Raw genomic sequence first — 24,949 nt, forward strand, 5'->3', positions numbered from 1 at the left:
ACAAAAGTAGAAAGAATGCCATAAGGTCCACCATCATCTAGCTTCAACAATAATCAACATTTTGTCAATCTTGCTAATTATTCTCCCCTTTTCTTTTTTTGCTGGAGTATAAGAAAGCAGATACAATTCCCAGGAATTGTATTATTTTACCAAGAAACATTTAAGTGTGCATCTCTAACAGGAAATGGTACTTTTAGAGAACATACCACAGTGTCATTGTCTACGCAATGAAATTAGTATTAATTCCTGACTATAACCCAGTGCTGATTATATTCAGTTATATAAAGTCTATGTTCAGTCCATATTCAGGTTTCCCAAATTGTCTCAAAAGTGCCTTTTTACATATGGCTCCAAGTTGAAATTCATACAGTATCCACATATTGGCTTGGTTGTTATGTATCTAATGTCTCTTGTAATTTACAATAGTTAGTTCTTATTTTTTTCCATGCCACTTATTTATTGAAGAAAACAGATCATTTGTCATGTAAAAGGTCCCACATTCTCATTGGTTCCTCTGGTGTCATTTCATTTGTTCTGTTTCTTGTATTTTCTGCAAGTTTGTAGTTACACCTACAAACTTAATAATGTTCAGGTTCTTTTCTCTTGGTGACAAGAATATTGCATAGCGGAGTTGTATTCCTCCTAATGTATCACATCAGGAGGCACCTGTGGTCTGGTTGACCCACTTTTAATGAATCTTGATTCCTATAGACATTAATGTAATTGATTTTTGTTTTATTCTACGATACACATATAATGATTTTGGAATAACAATACCACAAGCCCACTAACAATAAAACAACTGAATGCAGTTCAAGAAAATTATGCAGTTCTTTTTGTCTTTAAGATGTATGTCCTATCAGGTATTTTCAGTAAAAATAGTAGATTTTTTTGTTACCTGAATTAATTCTTTTTTTGTGTGTCAATGGTAACCTTTTTTCCTCTTTGATATAATTATGCTCTTTCAATTATGTATAACATTACGTGGCAACAAAATTAAAACAATAAAATGATGAGTATTTTGAGAGTATCGTTTCTATTTCTGCCTCTATATCCCTTTCTCTAGGTAACCAATTTATCTTTGTCTATTGCTTCTTTTTGAAAAATTTGAGCAAAAACACTATATTCTCCTCAACTTTGACTTTTCCACAGAAGTAGCAGACTATATATAGCCTTCTGCTTCTTGCTTTTCTCACTCAGTATGTCCGAGAGATTACTCCTTTATATGACTTTTAAACTAACGCTATCACAATATACTATGCTCATAGATAGGAAGAATTAACATCCTTAAAATGTCTATACTACCCAAAGCAATCTATAGATTCAATGCAGTCCCTGTCAAAATACCATAGCACTTTTTACAGAACTAGAAGAAAAAACCTTAAGATTTATATAGAACCACAAAAGACCTCGAACAGCCATGGCAATCTTGAGAAAGAACAACAAAGTTGGAGGTGTCATGCTACCTAATATCTAACTATACTATAAGCCTATAATAATCAAAACAGCATGATACTGGCGTAAAAACAGACACATAGATCAGTGGAACAGAATAGAGTGCTTATAAATAAACCCATGCCTATATGGTTAATTAATCTATGATAAGGAGGCAAGAATATACAATGGGGAAAAGAGAGTCTATTCAATAAATGGTGTTGAGAAAACTGGACAGAGATGCAAAAAAAATGAAATTAGACTACTTTCTTACATCATGTACAAGGATAAACCCCAAATGGGTTAAAGACTTACATGTAAGACACAAAACCGTAAAACTCCTAAAAAAAATATAGGCAGTAAACTCCCTGAAATTGCTCTTAGCAATATGTATTTTTTATACATATCTCCTTGGGCAAGGGAAACAAAAGGAAAAAATAAACAAATGAGACCACATCAGACTAAAAAGGTTTTGCGCAGTGAAGGAAACCATCACTGAATGGGAGAAGATATTGGCCAATGATATATCTGATAAGGGGTTAATATCCAAATTTTATAAAGAATTCATCTATGACTCAACACTAAAAAAACAAACAATCCAATTAAAAAGTGGGCAGAAGATCTGAATATATATTTCTCTAAAGAGGGCCAACAGACATATGATAAGATGCTCAAGATTACTAATCATCAGAGAAAAGCAAATTAAAACCGCAATGAGATATCACCTCACACCTGTCAGAATGTCTCTCATTAGTCAATAAATAAGTGTTGGCGAGGATGTGGAGAAAAAGGAACCCTCACGCTGTTGGTGGGATTGCAAATTGTTGCAGCCACTATGAAAAACAGTATAGAGCTTTCTCAAAAAATTGAAAATAGAACTACCTTATGACCCAGCAATTACACTTCTGGATATTTATCTGAAGAAAACCAGAACACTAATTCGAAAAGACATATGCATCCCTACATTTACTGCAGCATTACTTACAATAGGCAAGATATGGAAACAATTTAAGTGGCCATCAATAGATGACTAGATAAAGAAGAAGTGGTATATATATACAATGAGATATTGCTCAGCCATAAAAAGAATGAAATATTACCATTTGCAACAACATGGATGGACCCAGAGGTATTATGCTATGTGAAATAAGTCAGACAGAAAGCCAAATACCATCTGATCTCACATGTATGGAATCTGAAGAACAAAATATACAAACAAAACAGAAACAGAAACAGACTCATGGATATAGAGAACATTTAGATGTTTACCAGATGGGAGAGGGGGTTGGGGGGTTGTGTGAAAAGGTGATGGGATTAAAAAGTACAAATTGGTAGTTACAAAATAGTGACAGGGATGTAAAGTCCAGCATAGGGAATATACTCAGTAATAATTTAATAACTATGTATAGTGCCAGGTGGGTACTAGACTTATTAGGGGGATCACTTCATAAATTATATAAACATCTAACCACTATGTTGTACACCTGGAAATAATATAAAGTAATATCGAATGTCAACTGTTATTGAAAAAAAAAAAGATTCAATGGAAGAGAAAAGAAAAAGCTATCACAGGGAGCATTGAGTAACAAAACCCTAAAATCTAAATGAAAGATGTGGGCCTAAAAGGTCTTAATTTTTGATAAGACAAACTTAGTTTAACTATGAAAAGGAAACTTATGACCCCAGGGGCTGGGCTTTTAAGCATTTGGGAGAGGTGGACAGATCTTGTGCCCCAAACAGGAATCAAATGGTTAATAACCACATCCAATATCCTTGCTGGTTTGCAAAGTTTCTTTTTCTTTTGAGATTGGGTAGATAACGTTTTCAGAGAAAGCATCAATATAAGTATTACTGTAACCTGGAAGAAATAAAAATAAAAATAAAAAAAAATAAAAATAATGAAGTGTAGAAATAATGATGATATGAACTAGATTTATGTTGTTTATTTTAGAATAATGTTAAGTGTGAAGTAAGTAATAATAGTTAATGATGTGACATTTATGTATGTTTGCTATGTATGGCATTTGAAAGTTCTAAAGAATATCTTCATAAGTTTTTAATTTAGTTTAGTTTGTTTCAGGGACTTCATTTAATAAAGTTTTAATAAACGTTTACCTGTTTAAGAAAAAATTAGTTTTTCAAAGTTGAATTTATTTAAATATGTGTTCATTAAACAGAGCACTAAACTATAAATAGCAGTGAGCATTTCTTTCCTTGCACAAAAGCCCATTGGGCATTAAAGTCTCTGAATAATTTACAGAAGATCAAAAAATAAGAAAATTACTCATAGTGAAAACTCCAATCCTTGATACTGTGCCATGGTACTATGTTACAGACACCACTCACTTCTGAATTAAAGATATGGTTTCTTTTAGTATTGTTGTGACATATTACTAGTAACTTTTATAGCCTATAAAAAAAAATCAGAGTTGGCAGGGATTCAAATTAGATTGTGCATTCAGCACATACTTATAAACTCTAAGTCTGTTCAGGATGCTATAATGAAAATACCATATAGACCAGATGATTATTATTAACAACAGGGATTTATTTCTCATGGTTCTGGAGGCTATAAAGTCAGGAGAAAGGCACTGCAAAATTTGGTGTCTGGTGAGAGGTTACTTTCTGGTGCATAAACTGCCATCTTCTTGCTTTGCTCTCACATAGCAGAATGGGAGAGAGAGCTCTCTGGGTCTTCTTCATAAAGACATTAACCCCACTCATGAGGGCTCCATCCTCATGTCCTAATCATCTCCAAAAGACCCCTTATTCAAATACCATCACACTGGGGATTGGGTTTCAACATAAGAATTTTGAGGGCACAAACATTCATTTTATAACACACCTCATGCTTTTATGCTAGCTTTATCCTAGAATAATAGTATGTGGGTTATTAATGACACTCATAAATGAAGTAAAAACATGTACTTTAAAATATGTTAACATATCTTAAAACAATTTAATATATAATTTCTCATTTCAAGGATAAACGGAGCAAAAAAAAAAAAAAAAAAGGGAATTTTCCACCAGAAGAAAAATTGTATAATGTGCTAAAACCCCAAAATTATAATATGAAATTAATGATTTATATTTATTTTTCATTTGGGTCTTATCAGACTCCTAATATTATACTAGGTACTTCGAATATTATAGAAACAAACTTTTTTCTATGGATATTACTTAAATGCATCCATTTTCTCATATAATAAATGCACAGTGTCTTACAAAGTTAAAAATTAACAGTACAAATTACTAATGACATTAGAGATCCAAAAATTCGGTATCTGTTTGTAAGTTAGCATTAACGATTTCTAATTGTATTTCAGTATCTTCATTTATTGCAAAATTTTCCTATGTCTCACCAGCCTGGGATATGAATAGAACAAGTTTATAGTAACATTCCAAATTTTACTGCCTCTAGTACCTAGCTTCATAATACAGGAGACTGGTTTCCCCTTAAAAATTCCAACCAGTTGTTTTGAGCAATCCCAAAGCTGTCTCATGTGAATTCAAGAATTCCTCTTAAGTCTCTGTCCCAAACCCATGAAGCCATCTGAAGGTGGAGCCTTAGCACTGCTGCCCTTCCCTTCCTGAGAACTTCGAAGTCTAACCGAGATGGCACTTATTCAACCACAAGTCCTTAAGATGCCAAAAGAACCTTCCTTTCTCTGGACTCCTTACTGTACTCAAACCATACCCGGTGGTCATACTTTTTGAGAGATGCTTTTCTGAAGACCTCTATTAAGTCAAACTTGCCCTTCAAGACTAAAGCCACAATCGTTTACTTGCCAAAATAGTACCACTGTGTGGCATGAACTTAAAACTTTCCATTCATTTTGCCACCAGTTTTGAAATGAAGTACTTCTTGATAAAATTGTAATTTGAGGGGTTGTATTATTTTAGAATTTGTTACAAGACAAATTCTTACAAGACATTTGCAACATTTTTATCACATTTCAAATTTTTTTGGATTTGTATATATTTTATTAAATTTATCGAGGTGACATTGGTTAATAAAATTATGTAGGTTTTAAGTGTACAATTCAATAATACATCATCTGTATATTGCACTGTGTGTTCCCCACTCAAAGTCAAATCTTCTGTCACCATATATTTGACCTCCTTTACCCTTATCTACCTCCCTCCACCCTTTCCCTCTGGTGACCACTAAACTGTTGTTTGTGTTTATGAGTGTTTGTTTGTTTGTTTATCTTATTCATTTGTTGCTTTCAGTTTTATATCTCACATATGAGTGATATCATCCAGTTCTCAGCTTTTTCTGTCTGACATTGCGTTTAGCACCACAATCTCAAGATCCATCTATGCTGTTGCAAATGACAGTATTTCATCTTATGGCTGACTAATATTCCATTGTATATATGAACCAAGTCTTCTTTATCCAATCATTGATTGAAGAACACTTTGGTTGTTATTTCAAATTTTTAAAATTTAAAGTCACGAAATTTGATGGCATCATGCCTCATGTGCTCTATGGAGGTGGAGGAAATGCCTTTCCTTACTTTGCATTGCACAAATAGTATATGTGTCTCATAGGAGCAGTTCTTTTGGATCTTGCGTGTAGTATCTTCTTCCTTAAGGCTCAAAGCCCCAATCATGAGACCAAGAGAGATGTCATGCAGCTTCCCTCCCCCCATCCTAGTCATTCTTTCAGATGATAGAAGAAAACTTCCTTTTGTCAAAATAAATTCAAAACAAAAATATCTAAGTTGATTTCTAGAACTTAAAAAAAAATTCATTAGAGATGCTCAGATAACTGAATTAATCAGATTTAGGCTGGGACCATCCCTTCCTTGTCCTTTATATTCATTAAATTTGAAAAATATAGAAAAGGATAATGAAGAGAAGGTGGGAAATTCCTCACATAAATTGAGTCGTCAGTGCAAATATATGGCCCTTGTTTAGATTCTAGTTTGAACAAACTACCTGTATAAGACATTTGGAGAGAACTATTCAAGAAATTTGTTATGGAGTGGTTATTAGATGATATTAAATGATTATTATTAATCATCTAAGGTGGGATAATGGAATCGTCGTTGTGAAGAAAATGTGCTTAGAGATAGATACTAAGATATTTCAGAATGAAATGTCATGATTTATATATTATGTATACTTCAAAATAGAAAAGGCAAGTATGGCAGGATATTGACAATGTTCAATGTAAACTATGGGTATTGGGTATTCATTCTACTTCTCTGTCAGTTTGAAATTTTTTAAAATAAAATATTTTTTAAGACTGAGTTGTAATTATACTGTATCTAGTATCTTTTCAAAAAAGAAATCATGTTGTATTTTACTTCTTTTTAACTTATTTCCAGCTATAAAAAATATTTCCTTGAAACTCGAGTGTGAAGACAAATGTAGTTTCATTGAATTATATTGTATCTTGTTGGAACTCAGCCTTCACATTTTTCTGCCCCCAACGTACATGAGGGATAAGACGTACTCTCAGTAGTAATAGTGACTCATCAATAGTGGTGATTCCTAGAGAGGGCGAGAGTGGGGAAAACTTAAGGACGGTGAGGGAGTGAGCATGGATAGTTTAAAAGAAGTTTCACAGGTGATTCTAATTGTCCTCTGGAGATGGGACCACACGCCTAAAAGAAAAAAGGAATGTCGAATTCCAAGTAAATGTTGGAAAAATTCTTTTACAACTTATTTATTACTTAGATATTGCTTCTCTAACTTTAGAAACTATCTCCCATGGCAGAATTGCTCTTTAATTTCCAGACTCGAAACTAATCTTAAGTATAATTGGACTCTCAGAAATCATATGGTGATGCATCTTCCACTCCTTCTCACTCTCTTCACTTGTAACTAGCAGGTGTCTGTGTGCTTCGGCCCTTGTGGGAAATTGGTGTGTATGGTATGTGAGGTCCTGGAAACAGGGCTCTCACTCTGAGGTCCTCTAACCAGTAGTCCCCAACATTTTTGGCACCTGGGACCGATGCTTTTATGAGAATCTAATGCCTAATGCTCTGAGGTGGAGCTGAGGCAGTGATGCTAGCGCTGAGGAGTGGCTGCAAATACAAATGAAACTTTGTTCACTTGCCTCCTGTTCACCTCCTGCTATGTGGCCCAGTTCCTAACAGGCCACGGTCCGGTACTGGTCCGCCACCTAGGGCTTGGGGACCCTGCTACCAATGCCAGGTTGCTTTTTATCCAGCAACTTCTCCATAGAGTTGTTGCCCAAATCCTTTACTCTCCATTTGTAGCGGCCAGATGGCAGAGAATAAGCCTACATCCAGGCAGTTGTTTAAATTCTCTCAATCAATCTGTACATATTTGTTGAGCTCCTACTCTATACAATACGCTGCCATCTAGAATAAAAAGGTGAGAGAATATTTTCCATTTGCAAGCAGTTAATATACAACAGCTAGGACGAGTAGAAAGCATGTTGCTGGAGCGTCAATGGTGAAAGCATAGGTACCGAAAGTAAAACCATGTTACTGAAAGTACTGGCATGTGACTGATAGTTAGACTGGCCAGAGGTACTGCTGAGCTGCAGTGGAGCTGACAATTGACCAGCCCATTGTCTGGGCTGTATGGGGCATCACTGGGCTGGAGTTCTTGCTGCCGGTCAGTCCTTCAGAGATGCTCTCTTAAAGCTACTTTTCCCTGTGGAGAAAACAAGAGGATGCCAACAGAGAGGAAAAAAATCGTGGTTATTTTAATTCTATTAGTGTTTTATTTTTTTTAAAACTGGGAGAATAATATAAAATTAAAATAAGAATTTAGAAAAAAAACTTTGAAAAATTCTTAAAAACTTGAAAAAAGAAATATAATTACAAACTCTTTTCATCATGAATTAATGGAGGCTTCAATTTCTCCTTTCAAGAATAGAATAGAAACACTTCTTTGCTGATTTAAAGAGCTGATCATTAGAAAGAAAAGTCAAGTTCAAGTGTTGCTGGCTGAATTATAATTTTTCTTTTCAAAGTCATTATCACCATAATGTTTTGAACTGCATTTATTTCATTGTGTTATATACTCATATTTTATCAATTATTACATTTAGATATTTATATAGCACTTTCCAGGTTATATCTTCTAAAGAGAAGTTTAGGCTTAGGAAATTGAGGGACCAACAGCAGAGCTGAAAAATAATAATGTAGATGAAATTTATCTTTACCTCTGTCACCTCATTTCTTTTTTGTACTCTTTACTTATCTGGATTCCTTTCACCCATGAAAATTAGAATTTAGTAAAGAATGACTTCAATGATTTACATTCTCTTTCACCACAAGCATAATTTGCATATAATCCCCATCTAAAATGAGACTTTCCAAATGTCATTGAGCGTGAAGCAGAACATCAGGGGGCCCAGGGACCTTTGTTGTATGCCTAAAATAAATCGATGATTAACATGTGTTTGCTGTATCTATTAACTGAACAAAGCATTTACAACGACATGCAAAGGTGAAAAACAGTTATTTTAGAAAAGTAGAATTCAGAATTCTGGGCAGTTGGTATAGATTTGAATCAAACTTATCTCTACGCCAAATAGAGGTGATCATATGTTTGTGTAGTTATGTAGAAATAAGGGTGGGAATAACCTAAGAGAAAACATACACCATTAGCACTTTACAGTAGTCATGTACATATAATAAATGCATTAATATAATATTAAAGAATCGACCGAAAGTACAGACAATTTCAGCAATCTTCAGCTATTCCCACATATTAAAGTGCATTATTGTGAATAGTTGCAAGTGATAAATTTGCATCTTTTGCAGCATATTCCTCAGTTAAGACTTTTAATTTATGTGGTTTTCTATTTCTGCTTGGTAACTGAGGCATTCTTGTATGTTTTTTTTTTTTTTCTGAAAAGAATGATCTTATTTCATACTCTTGAGAAGGCAAAAATCATCACCGTTTAACAGTGACACACACAATGACCAGCTGACCCACAACTCTATACTCCTATCAACATAGCTGATAACAATAATAATGCCATAGTCCTTACCTTCAAATGCTTTAAAGTAAGTTCAACATACTGGGAAATTTTTAAGCTGTGATTTTAACTTTTAAAAAATAGGTAATAGGCATACATAACAAAATTCCAAAATATATAAATGATATACAATTCTTCCAGTTTATTTCTGTCTTCCTACTGCCCAGTTATGCCCCTTAGATGTGACCGTTGCTGTAGTTTTCTTGTGTACCTCCCAGAAGTGGCCTGTGCATCGCATTTATTTCTAATGTTTATTTCATTTATTTGTTTATTTTAGATCACTCCAGAATTGATGATAAAAGCATGTACTTTTTATACTGGAAATTTAGTAAAGACCCACTTTTGGTAAGAATGTGATTTTTATATACTATTTTTTCCTCTTTGTATTCTTATTCTTGATAGTTTCCATATGAAGAAAAGCTCACTTTTGGCCAGTTGTGCTGATTTTATGTTTTCAATGATGTTTCCATAATTTATTATTATTTTTTAAAATATTTAATTAGCTTTTACTTAGTTAAAATATGTTCTTTATTTCTTCAAGGTATCACTTTCTTTTTTTAAAAATAAAACTTTAAAAGCAAAAATATAGATCCATAATTTCCTTATCTGAAACCCTTAGAACCAGATATGTTTTGAAATTTATATTCCTTTTTTTGTTTCAATTTTAGAAAGATACTCTCTATACATACTTTGTATTATGTAACATCTTCAGTGGTGTCTGAGGTGGCACTCTGAAACCAAACATATTTGAACATATTAGTATTTCTACAGCGACATATATTCTTACTAAGTGAAATGAATAAAAGCTCTGAGCAGCCATGTGTCATATCTAGAGATTTTGATGCAGAATTAGTTTAGGTCAGGTCTAGTTTTGCCTCTAAAAATAGGTTATGAAAAAACACTTTTGGATTTAAGAGTCTTCTGGGCTTCAGGGATGTAAATAAGGGAAGTGCAAGCCCAAAGGAAATGTAAAGTCTGGCTGGAAATAAAGCAATAAAAATAATTTAATGATTTCTTTCTATGCTGTGGTTTTTGAGGAGATCAAGAAGCTATTACTTTTTCATCCCTCTCTATTTAGTAATGTATCGCCATACCTGAAAATATTATTTTTCTGTATTTTCTGCCTGTAGTAGTTGGAAAAGCACAGCAATACCTCACATAAATGAAGGTGACATTCAGGCTGAAAAAATGGAAAAAGCAATGGAATATAACAATTTGAAACTTCAAAAATATGTATTTTGTCATTGGCACACTTATGTGAAAAGTAAAAAAGAACAACTTAAAGGTAAATTCTTACATAGTAGCAATTATTTTTTATATTCCTGTATTCCAAGAATCAGAAACGTTAAGCATGGTTTATACTAGAGCATTTATTATATTTTATTTATTTATTTATTTATTTATTTATTTATTTATTTATTTATTATTTTTATGTCTAGATAATTACCATGAAAAGTAAAGCCACTAATTTAAAATATTGAATGAGATTTGTCTCAAGGGAGTTTATTGTAATAGAAAACAGACATTTAAAATAAAATCTTAATTTTTAAAATAAAATCTGCATTTTTGTGATGTACATACAAATATAAGTATAAATAGGACCCACTGTCAGTTTTTTTACATCATAAAGAGCTGGTTTATTATAGATAGGTGCCAAACTGATTTTCTTTTAGAGAGAGTTATGTATTCTTTATAGATATTTCGTTTAATTTATACATAAGGCATAAAACATATGTTCTTTTACTTAAAACTTTGGTGGTTGTAATGAGTGGACAGTGCATGGACGTGATCTTAGGAGCAGGGATATAGAACTCCAGCCTTTTGCTTAGATTTTATCTAGCTCACCAGATATTGATTTGTTTATGGCCGGCCGTTGCAAATCAGAGAATCATTTCCTCTTGATTGGCTACTACTGGTATCTCAGTTAAAGAGGATCCTCCAAAGGTTTTAACATTAAGGGAATGGGCCTCTATTGCTGAGAGGAAACAATTGGCTGCAGCTGTGAAGCCACTGCCCTCTGTGAGTGATATCCCCAGCCTGCCTTAGTCATCCTCCCTCCTGGCCTGGCCCCTGTAATTAAAATCAAACAAAATTATCAGATACAACATTGGTTCATATTATAAATATGATAGAATATTAAACACTTTTTTTGGAAACAGTAGTACAGTATTCTAATAAATTTTCTTCAGAAGCACTATTGCGGATACGACAGATATTCAACTATATCAAGCTAATAAATATCCTGACTAAGTGGAGGAATAAAGCAAGATATAACTATAAAAAGAGAGAAGATGAGCTGGTATGGTATATTGGAAACTTAATTTTTTTAGAAACTAAATTTTGCTGTTATATTGATGTTACCTCAGATAATAATGCTATGTGTGGAAAATACTAAAATTATGAGTATTATGTACTTTTGATGGGGTTCCTTTTCTTTTAATTTAATAATTTAAATTATACTTCGGCTACCTAAAACATCTCCTAATAAATTCTGTTTCATTTCAACTATCAACATCAAGGAAAATCTTTTAACATTTTGTTTAAACTTATTGTTAAAGATACTAAGAATTTTGTTTAAGTAAGTTTATATAGATGTCTTTAAAATGAAAGAGAAACTATTTGTTATGATTATAATAGAAAAATAAATGATAAAGATGGAATAAATTTATTTTTTCCAGATAAGGTTAAATTGCCATTTTTTTCAATTTAATAAATTATCTTAATATTAAATTATTTTTGAAATTACTAAATTGCTAAACTTAAAGTATCATTCTTTTTTAAATTAATTTTTTTTATTTTCACCTTTTATGTTTATTTATTATTATTTTTTTAAAGTATCATTCTTAACTGACACTCCCACTAGGAATTAAAGCAATTAAAACAGAGAACCCAAGCAAACTCTTTCAAACTTAAAAATATCTCTCGTTAACTTAAAGTATCATTCTTTTTTAAATTAATTTTTTTTATTTTCACCTTTTATGTTTATTTATTATTATTTTTTTAAAGTATCATTCTTAACTGACACTCCCACTAGGAATTAAAGCAATTAAAACAGAGAACCCAAGCAAACTCTTTCAAACTTAAAAATATCTCTCGTTAGCTTAAACTATTACTATATTATTATTTAATGTATTAGAATATTTACAGTAACTACTGGGATTAGGATTCCAATGTGCTGCAAATTTTTGTAGTTACATTATTTAGTAGGTAATTTTTTATTAATATTCTTTGAAGAACAAAGTTGAGATAAATAGGAAAGAGAAAAGTAGGAAGAAATTAAACCCTCTGTTTTGCAGTTGTGTCGTGGAGGGCATGATCAATGGCCTCCTACGACAAAAGATGTTGAAACCAATGATACTACTACACACATACAAAGAGTATGAAAAGATATATTACTCACATAATAAAAGATATATTACTCAGTGCTAAAGCCTGTGGTGGATATTGAGATGACTAAAGCATAGTTTTTGCTACCTAAAAGTTGGTCGTCTACTGGTATTGAAGTGGTGTTCTTGCCGGATGTCCTCTAGCATTCGCCTTTTGTGGACTGCTCATTCAGTGTTTTCCACCACTTTGTGCACTAAACTAGTTTTGACTCCAGCCCCGATGTCTGATCATCGATTGTCTAATGGCAAAATAGGTAACTGTACATGACCAGTCTGTCCATTTTACACCCTCCTTGAACTGAACAACCCCGAGAGCAGACAATATTGTTTTGGATGTGTATTATATAGTTAATTGGGTGTTCAGAGAAAATATATTTTTTTTAGCTATGTGATTTCTTGGCCTCACAATCATTCTGTATTCACTTAGGTGGAGTGAGGATGGCAGGTGTGTGCTGGGAAAAGGGGAACACTTCTGTGTGCTAATTCTCCAATGTGTGTTCTTCCTTAGAGTCTATTATATATATTAAAACAAAATTGTGTGTGTGTGTGTGTGTGTGTGTGTGTGTGTGTGTGTGTGTGAAATGGGTGAAACACTTATTTACTTACTCTTGGGGCTTTTTCTTGATTATGCCATTTTCAGGCAAACCCCAAAATTCTTTTCTCTGACTCTCCTTTTTATTTTCATGCTAACCATCTCCGTTCTATGCCCCCAAATACCAATGCTGTCGCTACCAGAACCTTGACTTTGGGCTTTAGCTTCCTTATCTATAAAAGAGGAGACTGGATCACACTTTCTGAGGTGGCTGTCTAAACCAATGTTGTATGACAACTAATGGAAATGATCTATAATGCTCTAGTGGTTCGGAGAATATTAAACATGCTTTGGATAATGATAATTTATGTAATGATGATGATAATAAATAATGTTTAATTGGTGCTATTATTGTGTTAAGCATTGTGCTTTGTGTGTATCATCTCATTTAACCCTTACATCAATTCCACTGAATTTGTAAATTATTTTCACAGCAGATATTGAAACATGAACTTCAATTGAAAAGATGGAGAAACAGGATAAAATTCAAAGAACATGCTGAAGAACAATCCATTTCTTCTGAACAAAGTCTGTCTGAAGGCTCTCTTGGTGAGATTTCTCAATGTGACCTTTCGCTATTACCAGAAAGAGCAATATTGCAGGTTCGTATGAATTTATAGGTCTTAACTAGTTATTTTCAAATTGTCTGTTTAAATAGTGGTTTTATGAACCTTATATCAATGATGAAAGCCATATTTTGAAAAAAAATTTTTTACAACTAGCTGTTAGCTATCTCATTTTTTTGGAGATATTCCTTTTGGATGCCTATAAGATAAATATAACAATCAAAAATGGAGAAATTAAAGCTGTAGGAAATAAGAATGAAAGGAATGTTTTCCTTTTTTCCCTCCTTCAAACATATGTTGTCACTTAAGGTGCAGTAGATTTTAAATAGCCCAATGCTTACCTTTTAATCTCTAATTTATAATCCTTTAATCAAATGTTATGTCTCTACTCTGGAAAGTAAATGGGGCTTCTCTTATTGCAGCATTCAGCTAGTTATGCATATCATCTTCCTTAGATTGTGAATTCATAAAAATAAGAATCATGCATCTATATCTTATATCTTATTATTCTCTGAAAAATAAGCCATAATTCCAACTACTGGTTATATTCTATTCTATTTTGGTAGATAAGTAATTTCTAAGTTGCTGACATGATACCCCATCACCTCTGAATATTATTGGTGTATTTCCTGTAATCAAGGGCATCCTCAGACCTAATTCAGGTTTCTTCATTGTTTGAGACTACCTGACAAGTGGTGGAAGAATTGTAAAATGTCACCTTATTCTGGTTGACGGCAGCTTTACATTATAAAATCCCATGTATTAAATCCACCCTTCTAAATGTACAGAACTGAGCTCAAATTATTTTTGGGTACAAGATCTATATCTACATCTAATCTTATACTTTATGTATAACATCAAGTTAGGATAAGGATATTTTTGCCTATTCTTTTCTCTTTATAAATTGCCTGCTCATATCTTATTCTTTATAAAATTTGAATTCCTATAATTTTCTTATTAGTTTGTAATAGCTCTTTATATATTGGTAATAAGAACCATCTACCTGAAATATATTTGAGATTTTTCTCCCTATACACTCATGTTTGCTTTCAATTTTGCCTATGGAGTTTTTGATGAGAGAAAATTTAAAGCTTCATATAATAAACTCTATTTTTCTAAGCCATATCACACTCCTTCCTCCAATTATGTAGCTGTTTTGTCTTTAAACTCTTACACTTTTGACTGCTAATGTTTCTTTGTTCATTAGTGGCTGCTCTAGGGTTTACAGTATTCATTTTCAACTTATGACAGATTAGGCCTTCAAATAATTTTCTATCATTTCACACATAATGTAAGAACCTAACAAGAGTATGCTTTCATTTTCCTTCTTCTGTGCTTTGTGCTATTATTGCCATTAATTTTATTTCTATGTATTTATAAAACCTTTAATATGATTTATTTTTGCTTTAAACAGTTAATTATATTTTATTCAGTATTTTTTACTTTTAATAATCTGAAACTTACATAAAAGTTGCAAGTACAGTACAAAGAACTTTTTTTCCTAAACAATTTGAGAGTAAGTTGCTGACATGATACCCCATTACTACTGTATTTCCTGTAAACAAGGTGTTCTCTTACAGTCATCAAAATCCTCAGATTCAATTCACATTTCTCTACTTGTCCTAGCAACATCCAAATAATGCCAAACGATCCAGTCCCGAATCACATACAATAATTGTCATGTCTTCTTAGTCTCCTTTACTCCACAACTGTTCCTCAGTCTTTCTTTAATTTTCGTAACCTTGACATGAAGATTGGGCCAGTTTTATTGCAGAATATCTCTTAATTTGAGCTTATTTCATGTTTCCTCAAGAATGTATCCAGGTTATGTATTTTTGTTAGAAATACCAGACATCTTGCTGTGCTCTTCTCACTGCATCATATCAGTGGCATGGGATTTGGATTTGCCCATCGTTGGTGACAGTCACTTTGATCACTTTATTAAGATGGTGTCTGCCAGCCTTCTCCACTATACAGTTTCCCCCTTTATAACTGCTATGCATTTTGTGGGTAGTTACTTTAAAATATTCTCATTCCTCATCTCAATTTGTTTATTTATTTATATCAGCATGGACTTGTGGCTTTCTAGTTTATTTAATGGTTATAATCCACAACTACCACTATTTATTTTGGTGTTCGAATTGTCCCAGATTTGGACAGTTGGAGTCCTTTCAAGTTTCCTTCCTTGTCCTTTTGACAGGCAACCATCATCCTTTCTTACTTTGTAGCACAGCACGATGTCCTGGGCTCATCTTGTACTTTCCCCACTCTGGATAGGTTATTTTCTCCAAGATTCCCTGAGTCCTTTTTAATGTACATGGAAACCAAGTTGAGCACTACCTGTGTTCATTGCCATTGGAGTGGCGCTTCTCCAATGCGGTCTCAGTAGATACACCTAGAGACTATAAGTAGCACACACATTTACACATTTATTTCCATATCTACATACCTCTACTAACTGAAAACCTAAATTGTACATGGATACTTCTAGCTCCTAATTAGCACCACAAGGCTTATTTCTAGTTTCTCCCTTTCCATATTTGCAATATCTTCCTCTAGCAGTAAGAATCCCTGCTCTTATTATTCTTAATATACTTATTTGCTCACCTTCCCTGTGTGTAACCAGTCATATACATTGCTGCTCCTATCCCGTCCCTGTGTGGATACCTTCTTCATTTTGCTTAGGCTTTGACATCTCTTATCAGGCCACCTTCTTGTGCAGAGGTCCTTCTCATATTGTCTGGGCTCTGACATCCTATGCCAGTTGCCTTTCCCGCTATGTATTTGTCTTCTTAACTTTGTTTGGAATAAAACACCATGCACTGAGTGCCTTCCTACATAGATGCACTCTTTACCCTACTCAGGCTCTGACACCCATGCATAGGCTGCCCCTCTTTGGGGATGCCCTCCTTACACTGTGTAGGCTGGTCCCCCAGCCCCTATAGCTATGTCCCCCAGCCCCCATAGCTCTTTCCACATCCAACTTGGCCCCTGGTATCTTACACAGGGATTCCCTTCTTTGGTTTACCCTCCTTGTTCTGCTCAGTCTCTGACATCCCATTCTGGCTGCCCTTTATTAGGGACACCACCCTCGTCCCTCTCAGGCTCTGGCACTGTATGCTGGTTATCCTCCATGTGGATAGAGACCCTTCTCACCCTGCTTGCTCTCTAGGGAAATTTTATTTGGTTCATTCAAAAGATTTTTGCTTTTCTTCTTAATTTTTTTCTTTTAAATTGTTGAAACTTTTTATAATAGTTGTTTTAAAGAAATTGTCTACTAGTTCTGTTACCCCTAAAGTTTCTCTATGTGTTTACTTTTTCATTTTCTAATTACAGTTGACATACAATATTATATTAGTTTCAGGTGTTCAACATAAACATTCATGAAACTGATGAAGTGATCACCCCTATATGTCTAGAACCCATCTGACACCATACATATATATTACAACATAATTGTCTATATTGCCTATGCTGTACTTAACATCCCTGTGACTGTTTTAATAACTAGCTATTTGTACATTTTTTTTGGCAATATGAGACTTTTATTGCACCTTTAAAATATCTTATCTCAAATAAGTCTGAGGAATCACCCAACATCTTGGCATTTCTGCTGGACAACTTAGATCTTATTCATCAGCCTGCTGAACTGTTTTATTTTTTCCAGAAACATAGATACCATCTCAAAATTTTCTGATATTCTTGTTTTTATCTCTTGTGGCTTGTTGAATCAAAGCAGCTGAATTTGATACAAGTATAATGTTGTTTCCTTCAAAAATTAACTCATTTTTCTGGACTTGAGATACTGAACAAATGATACCTGACCTCATTCTAACCCTGTGCATGTATATTTCACTCAAGAAATTTTAGATTTCAACAAAGGAACCATTCTCTCAAATAACAGTGTTGATGGGGAAGCGAGCATACACAGACCTCATCTTGTAACTGAAGCCCAACGTAACACCTTTGTTTATATTCTGTACATATGCGGTCCCCAACCATTTTGGCACTAGAGATCAGTGCTCCTTTGAGAATCTAATGCCTGCTGATCTGAGGTAGAGCTGAGGCGGTGATGCTAGTGCTGGGGAGTGGCTGCAAATACAGATGAGGCTTCACTCACTCACCCGCCGCTCACCTCCTGCTGGGCAGCCTGGCTCCTAATAGGCTACAGACCAGTACTGTCCATGACCTGGGGGTTGGGGACCCCCGCTGTACATGAGTACAGAGAGTGAGAACAGTAGCCTGTTCATTTCTATTTCCTCAGCATTTGTCAACCTGGAGCCTCTCCTTTTTCTTTCTTTCCCAAGGAGACTGAATTCTACATTGATGTGATTAAAATTCCTCTGAAGGGTGCCTCTGGAGCCCTTCACAATAACTGTGCATCCCACATTTTCTCAAATGTTGACAGTTTGATTGCTGAGAATGGCCTTCATCCTCACCGTAGATGTAGCAAAAAGAGTGCAATTTGTACATCTTAATCTTTTCCCCTTTTTCACCCATTCCCTCAACCCTCCTCCCATGAGACAACCATCAAAATGTTCTCTGTATCTATAAGTCTGTTTATGTTTTGTTTATTTTGTTCTTTAGATTCCACATGTAAGTGATATCATTTGGCATTTGTCTTTATCTGACTTACTCCACTCAGCACAATACCCTCTGTGTCCATGCATGTAGCCCCAAATTGCAATGTTTCGTTCTTTATCCTTTAGTCTGTTGATGGACACTTAAATTGTTTCCATATCTGGCCTGTTATAAATAATGTTGCAATGAACATAGGGATGCATGTGTCTTTTTTTTTTTAATTGGTTTTGTATAATACCTGTTATTGATGCTAATGAAAGAATATTTATGGAAAGAGAAGACAGGTGACATTTGAATTCAAATTATGTATCCTCTCCCAGTCATTTCAAGAACATTATTGAGCAGTGTGTCCATTTTACAGATACAGAAAATAAAATTCATTAAAACCTACCTTGATTTATATGAGCATCCTTTTTCCCCCATTTGCTCATCTCTGTACTTCCCTAGACCTGATCTGTAGCCTTTGTCAATATTTAACTCTTCAAGGGCAGGGACCATGTACTTGGCCTCAATAATAGTTTGTAAACTGAACCGCCTGTCTTGTGCTTGCTCTTTATTCTCCTCCAGAGTAGCCCTACTGTTAGTGATGCTGGTTTTTGTAGAGCTGAAACTACATGAATTGCTAACCTCTTCACTCTATCCGTCTTCCTATTTTCACGGATTAATAAACTGCTGCATCACTGCCTTTGAGAGCAAAGCAGGGATATTGCCAAGCATTTGGGAGTACAGACATACTTAACTTTTATTTTTTGATATTTTAATTCCCTCTTTTCCCTACTTTTTCTAGCTTTTAATAATTCCTATTATGTATTTTTTGACAAATAAGTATCTCAGTAATTAACACAATTAAATATCTTCTTATATTTTCCCCTGTCATTTTTAAAAAATGTTTTCAGTTATATCTTTTTTTGTCTTTGTTGAAATATAATAGACAACTAGTTGCTTGTATTTACATTGTACAATTCAATGAGTTTTTTTCAATTATAGTTGGCATACAATAATATACTGGTTTTAGTTGTATAGCATAGTGATCAGAGATCCATATAACTCATAAAGTGATCACCCTACTAAATCTAGTACTCTTTACATATTTATTACATTATTAACCATTTTCCCTATGCTACACTCTACATATCCATGTCTATTCTGTAGCTATTCATTTGCACCTCTTAATCCCTTTGCCTTTTTTTTTTGTCCCTCCCAACTTCCCTCCCATCTAGTATCCCTCTAAATATTCTATGAGTTTATTTCTGCCTTTGTTGCCATTGTTGATTTTGTTCGTTAGATTCCACATGTACATGAAATTGTGAGATATTTGTCTTTCTCTATCAGACCATTTCATTCAGTGCAATACCCTCTGGGTCTATCAAGGCAATATCATTTTCCATTTCCTTCTTTTTAGTCCGTGTAGTCTTTTAATCTGAAGTGAGTCTCTTATAAGGCAGCATATGTAGGGGTCTTGTTTTTTATCCATTCAGCCACTCTATCTTTTGGTTGGAGGACTTAATTCTTTTCTATTAGAGGTACTTGTTGATAGGAATGTAGTTATTACCATTCTTTATCTCTGTTTTTGATACATATTTTTTCTTCTTAAAGAAGTCTATCCAACATTTTTTGTAATACTGGCTTGGCAATGATAAAATCCTTTAGCTTATTTTTGTCTGAGAAGCTCTTTATCTATCCTTCAACTCCAAATGATAGCTTTGCTGGATAAAGTATTCTTGGTTGTAGATCCTGGGTTTTCATCATGTCAAATATTTTTTGCCAAACCCTTCTGTCCAGCATAGTTTCTTTTGAGAAATCAGCTGCCAGTCTTATGTGTGCTCCCTTGTAGGTAACTAACTACTTTTCTCTTGCTGCTTTTAAGATTCTCTCTTTGTATTTAAACTTTGGCACTTTAATTATGATATGTCTTGGTGCGGGCCTCTTTGGGTTCCTGGTTTTGGGGACTCTCTGAGCTTTCTGAGGTTGTAAGTCTATTTCCTTCATCAGGTTAGGGAAGTATTCCATCATTATTTCCTCAAATAGCTGTTCAACGTCTTGTTTTCCTTTAGGTACCCCGATGACATGGATACTTTTACCTTTAATAGTGTCCCATAGGCTCCTTAAATCATTATTATACTTTTGATTTCTTTTTTCTTGGCATTCTGATTGAGCGCCTTGGCTTTCCCATCTTCTACATAGGTCATTTGATCCTCTTCTTTATTCACTTTGTTTATTCTATTTAATATATTTCTCATCTCAGATAATGTGTTCTTCATTTCTGACTGGTTCCTTTTTATAATTTCCATTTCCATTTTTATGTTTTTTATCTCTTTCTTGAAATTCTCACTGAATTAATCTACACTTCCCATAAGTTCATTGAGCATCTTTATAACCAGTGTTTTGAACTCTATATCTGTTAGATTGCTTGATCCATTATTTACACATCTCTGTTCTGTTCTCTCATTTGGTTTCTGCTTCTTTGTCTTCCCATTTTGGCTGCCTTTCTGTGTCTGTTTCTATGTACTAAGGAAAGCTCCTAAGTCTCCCGGTCTTATTAGTGTGGATTTGTAAAGTAGGCGTCCAGTGGTACAGTCCTGAGAGGGGTTCAGCTGCAGACCAAACTTCTTAGCCCAAGCCTCTACCCCTCCGGGGCCACCTGTTAAGATTCAGCAAGAAATCCACAGATGCTGTGCTTATAGTTGCCTCAAAAGGCCACACCAGAAACCGAGGCCAGCTGCCACCAGTGTGAGAGGAGCTGCTCAGCCACCAGGGGCACCTGACTAAACGAGGACATGCCTGGATGTGGCTTGGATGGGGCCGTGAGTTGGGGGAGGTGGAGTTTCAGGAAATTCTCTGGGCAGAGCGACCTCTGTTAATCCAGTTTGATGAGGTATTGGCTGTGGCGGTGCTGAGTCTGTACACTGAGAGTGAAGAGGGCTTAACAGAGGAACAATGGATACCACAGGCACTCTGTATAGAGTGAGTCTTACCTTTGCCCCCACTCGGACAACTCAATGTCCCCCTGTAACTCCCTGGTGCCTCCTGCGCAGCCGAACCGGGGCTGGTGCTCAGAGTGAGCAGGTCCGTCACCGCGAAAGTCTGCTCGCATACACGGCCCCTTTAAGAGGCGTCTGCAGCTGCTGGTTGCCACTGCTACAGCCTCTGTCCCACTCAGACACTCAGGACCAGGCAGCCTGGTGTCCTTGCCCCATCCTACCTTCTGCCGTTGCAAGGTGATTTCTTAGTTTTCTCCTCAGTTGTATGGCTTGTTCATTTAGATTCCAGGTTATTTTACCTTGCTGTTTGCTCCTTGTTTCTGTTACAACTTTGATTTGGTTGTCAAAGGGATGAACAGAGCCTCTATCATCTACACCATTTTTTTTTTCTGACCCAGACGCATGTGTCTTTTTGAATTAGCGTTCCGTGTTTCTTCGGATAAATACTCAGAAGTGGAATTGCTGGGTCATAAGTAGTTCTATTTTAATTTTTTTGAGGAACTTCCATACTGTTTTCCATAATGGCTGCACCAATTTACAATTCCACCAACAGCAGGAGAGTTCTATTTTCTCCACAATCTTACCAACACTTATTTGTTGATTTATTGATGATAGCCATTCTGACAGGTGTGAGGCGATATCTCATTGTGGTTTTAATTTACATATCCCTGACGATTAGTGGCATTGAGCATCTTTTCATATGTCTATTGGCCATCTGTATGTCCTCTTTGGAGAAATATATATTCAGGTCCTCTGCCCATTTTTTAATTGGATTATTTGGAGATATTTGGGTGTCGAGTTGTATGAATTTTTTATAAAATTTGGATATTAACCCCTTATCACATGTATCATTGGCAAATATTTTTTTCCATTCAGTAGTCTGTCCTTTCATTTTGTTGATGACTTTCTTTGCTGTGCAAAAACTCTTCAGTTTGATATAATCCTTTTTACTTTTTTTCTTTTGTTTCCCTTCCCTGAGGGAACATATCCAAAAAAATGTCACAAGAGTGATGTCAAAGAGTTTACTGCCTATATTTTCTTCTAAGAGTTTTATGGTTTCAGGTATTACATTTAAGTCTTCAATCTATTTTGAGTTTATTCTTGTATATGGTATAAGAAAGTGCTCCAGTTTCATTCTTTTGCATGTGTCTATCCAGTTTTCCCAACACCATTTATTAAATAGACTGTCTTTACCCCACTGTATATTCTTGCCTCCTTGGTAATATATTAAATGAACATATAGATGTGGATTTATTTCTGGGTGCTCTATTCTGTTTCATTGATCTATGTGTCTGTTTTTATGCCAGTGTTTTGATTACTGTAGCCTTATATTATAGTTTGATATCGGGTAGTATGATACCTCTAACTTCATTTTACTTATCAATTGCTGTGGTTATTCAGGGTCTTTTGTGATTTAATATGAATTTTAGGATTATTTGTTCTAGTTCTGCGATTGGTATTTTGATAGAGATTGCATTGAATCTGTAGATTGCTTTAGCTAGTATAGATATTTTAATGATGTTAATTATCCCTATCCATGAGTACAGTATATCCTTTCATTTATTTGTATCTTCTTCATTTTTTTTTTCATCAATATCTTATAGTTTTCCAAGTATGGGTCTTTTACCTCCTTGATTAAATTTATTCCTAGGTATTTTATTGTTTCTGATGTAGATGGGATTGTTTTCTTAATTTCTCTTTCTGATAGTTCATTATTGGTGTATAAAAATGCACCTGAATATTAATTTTGTATCCTGCTACTTTACTGAATTCATTTATCAGTTCTAACAGTTTTTTTTTTTTTTGGTGGAGTTGTTAAGGTTCTGTATATTATCTGCAAATAATGTATCATGTCATCTGCAAATAATGCTTCTTTACTTCTTCCTTTCCAATTTGAATGCTTTTTATTTATTTTTCTTGTCTGATTGCTGTGGCTAGGACTTCCTATACTTTATATTTTTATCCTGGTTATGTGTTAGATTTTCCTGCTTCTTTACAAATAAAGTAATTGTTTTTTATTACATGTGAGGTATTTTGTAAGTTACATTGTTGAATGCGTGGATGGTGTTGTCTTTCTTTAAGGAGTGTTGACTTTTGTTTTACTAGGCAATTAATTTACTTGAAGATAAATTTAATCTCTTTTCAGCTTATATTTAAGCTTTGTTAAAGAAAGTCTAGAGTAACTTTTACTTTAAGGCTAGTTTATTCTTCCTATCATGTGACCTTTCTGGCTCTTCACTGAATGCCCCACGTTCAATGACATCTCCACTCTGATTTGTCTCAACTTATAAATTTCTCAGTCCTGTATGAATTCCAGTAGTTGTTCTCCTTATAGATCCTTGGTAGACGTTTTGTCCCTGATAGTCATTTTTTGTTCAGCCTCACGGAATGTCAGCCAACACACATAGCTTAGAATACAGTCAAAGATGATAGGATCCCTATGTAGAATCTCGTATTTTTTTTTTTTTTATGTAACTACCACTTTTCCAGTACTTTGCCCATAAATTCCAGCAACCTCAAAATCCTTGAACTCCATTATCTATCTCCTTGGTTTAGGGAGACTGCCAGACTTCCCCATAAGCAGCTAATAAATAATGCCTCCAGGCAAAAAGCCTGGGCTAGCATAAGGGTCATCTTATTTATTTCCCTTCTTTCAGAGATCATAATGTTGTAATGTCTGTTGTTCAACATCTGAAAGCAGTCATTTCATATATTTTTCCAGTTCTCTAGTTGTGTATGGTGGGAAGGATGGTCTGGTACCAGTTTACCTCATTATGGCTGAAAGTAGAAGACTGTTAATTGTTTTCTGAATCTACATGGTATCCAGCCTCACTGGTCCAAAACAGTGCCTGTCTATCTTTCTATGGGTCTCTTCCTTCCATTTTTTACAGAGACTTTTTAAACTCTTATTACGTAACTATACGTAAAGATAGGTTCTGTGAAGAAGTGATAAAGGTTAAACAAAGTTCCAAAAGTGAAGTCCAAGTTCAAGAGTTTGGTGTAAGAGACACCAGAGCTTGCTCTCTCTCTGCCATGAGAGGGCACAACAGTAAGGCAGCCATCTGAAAGCCAAGAAGAGAGCTCTCACCAGGAATCAAATTATCCAGAACCTTGATCTTGGATTTCCCAGGAATCAAATTATCCAGAACCTTGATCTTGGATTTCCCAGCCTCCAGAACTCTGAGAAATAAATTTCTGTTGGTTAAGCAACCTACTCTATGGTGTTTTCTTATGGCAGGCAGAGTAGACTAATATGGCAGCTGGAGTAGACTAATATTCTCCCACATCATTGCCTTTTACCTTCACTTTCCACCTTTCTTCACTGAGAAAATAAATATCATCAAGTAGGAATTTCTTCAAGTTATTGACTCTTTTTCTCAATCTTGTTTTCCTGATCTATCTCCTTTCTTTTCAAACGTACCATCCATACACATCTT

The 24,949-nt window shown here is 34.6% G+C and overlaps 1 protein-coding gene across 1 annotated transcript in view; it reads left to right on the top strand.

The window, feature by feature from the left end:
• FBXL13 (F-box and leucine rich repeat protein 13) overlaps nt 1–24,949 on the top strand; it is a 283,144-nt gene that overhangs the window by 16,311 nt on the left and 241,884 nt on the right. Inside the window, exons 4-7 of the mRNA XM_011365209.2 lie at nt 9,684–9,751; nt 10,537–10,691; nt 11,596–11,705; nt 13,822–13,986. Coding sequence (XP_011363511.1) covers nt 9,684–9,751; nt 10,537–10,691; nt 11,596–11,705; nt 13,822–13,986 — 498 coding nt within the window. The remainder of the gene's footprint in view (nt 1–9,683; nt 9,752–10,536; nt 10,692–11,595; nt 11,706–13,821; nt 13,987–24,949) is intronic.

This window comes from Pteropus vampyrus, unplaced genomic scaffold (genome assembly GCF_000151845.1).
Source record: "Pteropus vampyrus isolate Shadow unplaced genomic scaffold, Pvam_2.0 Scaffold107, whole genome shotgun sequence".
NCBI lineage: Eukaryota > Metazoa > Chordata > Mammalia > Chiroptera > Pteropodidae > Pteropus > Pteropus vampyrus.